Source organism: Arachis hypogaea, chromosome 10 (genome assembly GCF_003086295.3).
Source record: "Arachis hypogaea cultivar Tifrunner chromosome 10, arahy.Tifrunner.gnm2.J5K5, whole genome shotgun sequence".
NCBI classification, from domain to species: domain Eukaryota; kingdom Viridiplantae; phylum Streptophyta; class Magnoliopsida; order Fabales; family Fabaceae; genus Arachis; species Arachis hypogaea.
In genome coordinates this window covers 94265517-94272075 of record NC_092045.1, presented here as the reverse complement: position 1 = coordinate 94272075, position 6559 = coordinate 94265517, and the positions used below count along the sequence as shown (strand labels likewise).

The following is a 6559-nucleotide window of genomic DNA, read 5'->3' as shown; positions in this document are numbered from 1 at the left end:
GTACTTGCTGGACTATTTTATTTTTTGCTCCGGCTTCGTGGACTACCGAAAAGATACAAATTAGCTGAATAGGGACGTAACTTAGACCCTTACAATGGAGATATATAAATAAATGGATTTGAAAGCCCCGAAATAGAAAAAAAAAATTGGGCCGAAAGAAACCTTGAAGTTTAATTTCAGACTTTGCAAACCATACAAAATCACAAATAACTGTCCAAAAAAAATCAGAAATAAGACCTAAAGTAAACGGTACCGTATGTCCCTCTGTATCGAATTCGAACCAAACCATTATCACTACATACATTAGTGGTCAAAAACGTATGTCTTCATGTCCCAAAAAAAAAAACTATGATAAAAGATAATAACTTTATGGATTCGTCATTTCCTAAAAAGGATAATTACACATCACCATGAATTTTGCATGCTTCCTTTTGCTTTTGCATCACGCTTTTTTGAGAATATGATCATCACTACTCGTTTGTCTGTGTTGACTGTTTGAGCATACAAAGACGAAGAGGGCGAAGAGCCTGGAGGAGCCGAAGGGAAAAAAAAAAAGATCCCATAATTCCAGGAACATTTAAAAGAGTAACCATATTACAAAAGGGTACATCTAAAATAATAAAAATAAGAGCTGAACCGTGTGCACCTATACTACCATGTTATCGCCTGTGATTAAATGAAGCCTCCATTTGAATCCAATCACTAGTCATTGGCAACCATGGCAGCAGCAACAGGACTGTCAAGCTTCCTAACAAGCAGTCTATTGAGGCCAGGACGGTCCTTGGCCGACGGAGACATGTCAGCATCAACAATGATCGAGTCCTCTTCTTTGAAGTCTCCCCTTAGAACTCCCATTGCAATTTCATTCTCAACCAGTTGTTGTATCACTCTTTTAACTGGTCTTGCCCCGAAATTTGGATCAAAACCCAATACCCCAAGAAGCTCCACAGCTTCTTTTGTGAAGTGAAGATCAATTTTCTTCTGCTTGAGTCTGCCCTTCACTCGTTCCATCTGCGGTAAGAAGATGAGTATTAACATTCATCTCAACTGGACAGTCTTCAACTAGGATTTATAACATAGATAATCATAAGAAACAACATTATATCCTAAAGGTTTGAATGGATATAAAGGTAATATTAGCTGATAGTCTACCTGAAGCTCCACTATGTTGCTAATTTGTTGGGAATCCAGAGGTTGAAAAACAATATATTCATCAATGCGATTCATGAACTCTGGACGAAATGTTTGCCTGGCCAGCTCAACAACTTGTTTTTTCATCTGTTCATAAACTGCAAGTTTGTCGTCTTGTGTACTACGGAGGGTCTCAAGTATGTAATGTGAGCCAATATTTGAAGTCATAATCACTACACAGTTCGTGAAGCTAACGGTCCGTCCTTGAGAATCGGTAATCCTTCCATCATCCAACAACTGCAGCAAGATATTGAAAACATCATGGTGTGCCTTCTCTATTTCATCAAATAGGACCACGCAGTAGGGTCTTCTCCGGACCACTTCAGTTAGCTGACCACCCTCTTCATAACCAACATAACCAGGTGGGGCCCCAACTAAACGTGAAACAGCATGCTTCTCCATGTACTCACTCATATCAATTCTAACAAGAGCATTTTCTGTGTTAAACAAGTAACCAGCCAAAGCCTTGGCAAGCTCGGTTTTGCCAACACCAGTTGGGCCCATGAACATGAAGCTCGCAATTGGCCGATTAGGGTCAGACAACCCAGCCCTTGAACGACGAATTGCATCAGCCACAGATTTTACAGCAATATCCTGACCAACTACCCTCTTATGAAGAACCTGCTCCAACTTGACCAATTTTTCTCTCTCTGTCTGTTGGAGATTTGATAATGGTATACCAGTCCATTTGCTTACAATCTCAGTAATATCAAGGTCAGTGACCTCTTCCCTAAGTAATGATTGTCCAGACTTCCGAAAGTTAGTGAGGTTGTTTTCAGCTTCTTCTAGTTGACGCTGAAGAGACATCAGAGTTCCATACTTGAGCTCAGCAGCACGGTTCAGATCATAATCACGCTCAGCAGCTTCCATCTCTAGGTTAACCCGGTCAATCTACATATATGTTTGAAACATTTAAGATAATCGTTAAGGTTAAAGAATCTACTGCAATGGCATAACAGATGAAACATTACCTCCTCTTTGATTGATCTTATCTTATTCATTAAAACCTTTTCACTGTCCCACTGCTCTGTTAATTCTTTTTGTTTCTGTTTAAGTAAACTCAAATCATGTTCAAGCTTGCTCAATCTTTCTTTAGATGCTTTATCAGTGTCATTTTTCAGAGAGAGTTTTTCCATCTCCAATTTCAAGACTGCTCTATCTATCTCATCCAATTCTGTTGGCTTAGAGGTGATCTCCATCTTCAGCTTCGCAGCAGCTTCATCGACAAGATCAATGGCTGAAACCAAAAAACTAAGTTATTCGAAACTATGGAGGTTTTCCAAGATGGTTGGGGAGACATGCATTCACTCATGCTTCTAGAAAAAATAAATAAATAAAAAACACAATAATGTGAAGGTTAAAAGAGAGAAATAACGTTTTTCTTTCAGAAAGGGAAATTTATACTGTTCTTGTTAGCACTATCTGCTATATACTAAATTGTAAATTAATGGGTCATCCCCTATCATTTAAGTTCTGGCGTCACAGCTTACCTTTGTCAGGTAGGAAGCGTTCAGTGATATATCGATCTGCAAGAACTGCTGCTGAAACAAGCGCACTATCTGATATTTTGACTCCATGATGCAACTCATACCGCTCACGCAACCCACGAAGAATGGATATTGTATCCTCAACAGAGGGTTGACTGCAAAACACTTGTTGAAATCTACGCTCAAGTGCAGGATCCTTCTCAAGGTACTTTCTGTATTCATTCAACGTAGTCGCTCCTATACATCGAAGTTCACCTCGTCCAAGCATTGGTTTCAACAAGTTTCCAGCATCCATTGCACCACTAGTAGCCCCTATTGGTAAATGAATAAACCAAAAGCACCATATTAATTGGGGGAATTGCAGAACTTAAAAAAAGAGGAGTAGAAGGAGGAGGAGGATGGATGATGAATTGAAAGGTCAATACAAGCTGATGATGCACAAACTTGCACAATATTTTGTGTTCAATCAGTTTATCCAAAAAGGTTAAATGTCCAGCAAAGTCAAAATATTTTTCAAACTAGGTTTGCTTTGACTGAAATAATCAATGAATTTGTTCATAACCTATATATATAAGTAAAATAATCAGGGCTGATGAAGGGAGAGGGGCAAAAAATGAATTCTTATAAATTAAATAGAAAGTACAAAATACACTCAAAGGCTTACTGAGAGCAAGGTACTAACCTGCACCAACAACTGTATGAATTTCATCAATAAACAAAATGATTTGTCCATTCGATGCAATAACTTCCTTAAGGACAGCTTTCAGCCGTTCTTCAAAATCTCCACGAAACTTGGCACCAGCAACCAATGAACCCATGTCAAGGGAGATCAACTACAAAACCCCCAAGAATAGAAGCAAGAATTTAATACCAAGTTAGCCAAGAATACTGCAATGATATATTTTGTGCTGCGTTTGTTTATAGGTACGGGACACACACACACACAAAATCATGTTTGGCAAATAAGATATGGACAAAGACATATGTCCAGAGATACTGAATTAGTGTATTTTATAAGACACTAACAAGAGACACAACTTATTTTTTATTTTTCTTTCATTATTTCATTATTTCTATCAAATTTTCATAATTATATTTTTTATCATTGTATTTTTTTCCTAAACTTTTTGTATGGAAAAAAATAAGAGTAAATTAGACTTTCATAATTTGTTATAGTTTATCACAAAACAAAATATAAGAACATTAATTTTTGTGTTTCTGTCTTTAGTGTCTCATTCTCAGTGTTGTGTCTCAGAACCAAATGTAGCCTAATGGACCAACGGCTCCCTGCCATGAACCCACTCGAATTGTCCAACCCTATAGTGGACCCTCACAGCACATAAGTTGTTTATATATGGAAGGGAAGAGGTAGTAGGAGCCCAACCTTGCGGTTCATCAAGGGTTCGGGAACATCTCCACGTACTATTCGTTGAGCTAATCTGCAAAAGAATAAGAATATTTCTGTAACAATCAAATGATCAAACAAGTCTGATGTTAAACAGTTGCACTCATATATTAACATACAGTCATAAAAGGCCTAAATTATACGAAGTGAAGAATAAGGATGCAGTATAACATACAGATATAATACTAAGAAATCATATTTAACAACACAACTGGGGAAAAATGATGCATTATACTATACAAACCCTTCAGCAATTGCAGTTTTCCCCACTCCAGGTTCACCAATAATAACTGGATTGTTTTTTGTTCTCCTCGACAATATCTGTATACAGCGACGAATTTCATCATCTCGACCTATGACAGGATCAAGCTTCCCACGCCTAGCAAGTTCAGTCAGGTCATTTCCATACTTCTCCAGTGCTTGATATTTTCCCTCGGGATCTATCCAGAGTTATTTCCAATAAGTGAAAAAAATGTTAATAACAAATAGCAATCACAGAGGAACAATGGTTTTACAGTGTAAAGATAAGTCAAGGTTTTACAAAATAAACCAATTTCTCCACCCAACATTGTCATAGATAAGAAATCTTTGAACATAAACTCATACTTTGATCAGTCACTCTTTGACTTCCACGAACAGCTTGTACAGCATCCTTCAAAGCCTTCTCGCTAAGATGAAGATTCTTAAATAATTGTTGCCCAAATCTCTTATCTGAAGAAAAGGCCAGCAAAAAATGCTCCACAGATACATATTCATCACCCATTTCTTTCTTGTGCTTTCGAGCATTGTCCAAGAGAGAACCAAATTGTGAACCCACAACAGGACCTGTCGTGTCACCCATAACCTACCGAACGAAAGCCACAATTGAGAATTTTCTAAATTACCAACCAAAAAACCATATCACCATAAATCACACCTTTGGTTGCTGAGCGATGAAATCATCAGTAGCCTGTAGAACAGATGTGTTGTCCAATCCGGCCTTGGTAAATATCCTTCGAGCCAAACCATCTTTTTGCTCCAATAGAGCTTTCATTAAGTGCTCAGTTTCCACCACTTGCTGTTTACTCTCTCGTGCAGCATCGACAGCACCAACAATTCCCTCCCATGCCATTTCAGTGAACTCTGTCTGTGTTATCTGATTCAATATTTAAAGAAATAAAATAAAACGGAATCAGCAAACTTAAGATTCAGAAAATTACTCTCTCGGTGAACACAACTGTTCAACTCTATCATTAGCTTATTTGTGTCAAGCAATATGCAACACAAACGAATTCTTTAAATCCAAATCAACCAAAAAAGAGAAGAATGAACAATCCAATTATTTAAGTTTCTGTTCATTATAACATCAAGAAAAATGCCTCCAATTCCAACGTCCTAAACTATCTACAGCTAACATTTGAAAAGAAGTTGATTAAAGAATACATTGTGAACTGTGAATTGATGATTCAAATGAAACCGAGGAAAATGAAAATTGGTGAAAAACCTGAGAGCTTGCTGTGGAGCTGAAGGAGGGACGAGAGGCATGGAACCCGCGAGTGAAAGAGAGGGACAGGAACTTGGCGGAGGCCACATTGCCGGCGTCGAGAGTGTCGATGGTACGAGGCCAACAGATTGAAGGAGTGGTGGCATGAGCATGAGGGAAGGCCGAGGCGGAGCGACATCGAGATAGTAGGTTGCGGCTGCGAGAGGTTCTGGCGGCGGTTACGGCGACGGCAAGAAGGGGCTTGGTTCTTCTTGTTGCCATCGACGACGGGAGCCAAGGAGATATTGAGCTGCTAGCTTCTTGGTACGATACTGAGAGAGGTTTTGGGTTTTGATTTGAAGAAGATTTATGAGTTATGATGCCTAAAACATGATTCTAGAAGCTTGGGGAAGGGGCAAAGGAGCTCACTATGGAAAGAATGCTGGAATGTTCTTTCACTCCTCCAAGATCCTATTTTGTGTCCAACATTAAAGTGATTTATGAAATTAATAGTTATTTAAATATATTTATCTATCTATTTAATATATTAAAATTGAGTTTCTCTGATAGAAGTGAGGTGTCGATTTTTATGAAATTATTTTTCTGTCAAAATAGATTTATTATTTTCTATTCTAAGTTTATTTTATAAAAATATCTTTATTATAATTATATTATAATTAGCATTTAAGTAATAATGTATAATTATACTAATTTAAAAAAATATCTTTATTTTTAGAAAGTACTATTTTTATGTAATGAAAGTACTATTCTCTCTTCTAAAATTATTTTTAGAAAAATATTTTTATTATAATTATATTACAATTAGTATTTAATGAATAATACATGATTATACTAATTTAGGAAAATATTTTTATTTTTAGAAGGTACTATTCTCATGTAATGAAAGCACTATTCTCTCTTCTAAAATTATTTTTAAGAAAATATCTTTATTATAATTATATTAAAATTAGCATTTAATGAATAATGCATGATTATACTAATTTAGAAAAATAT

General features: G+C 36.8%; 1 protein-coding gene across 1 annotated transcript; it reads right to left on the bottom strand.

Annotated features, from left to right (window-relative positions):
• Nucleotides 1–274: 274 nt before the first annotated feature.
• Nucleotides 275–6037, bottom strand: LOC112715974 (chaperone protein ClpB4, mitochondrial). The gene is made up of 10 exons (XM_025767819.3): nt 5567–6037; nt 5000–5218; nt 4690–4927; nt 4328–4523; nt 4063–4117; nt 3361–3511; nt 2682–2990; nt 2163–2428; nt 1153–2082; nt 275–1011 (listed from the first exon to the last, which is right to left on the bottom strand). Exons 1-10 carry the CDS (start codon nt 5825–5827, stop codon nt 703–705), a joined length of 2934 nt encoding a protein of 977 aa, XP_025623604.1. The 5' UTR covers nt 5828–6037; the 3' UTR covers nt 275–702.
• Nucleotides 6038–6559: the final 522 nt, after the last annotated feature.

Coding starts and splice junctions, on each gene's coding strand:
- LOC112715974 (XM_025767819.3), bottom strand. CDS start 5,827: ATGGCAACAAGAAGAACCAAGCCCCTTCTTGCCGTCGCCGTAACCGCC. Junction 2,429..2,681: donor ACGCTTCCTACCTGACAAAG/GTAAGCTGTGAC, acceptor TTTTGGTTTCAG/CCATTGATCTTGTCGATGAA. Junction 2,083..2,162: donor TAAGATCAATCAAAGAGGAG/GTAATGTTTCAT, acceptor ACATATATGTAG/ATTGACCGGGTTAACCTAGA.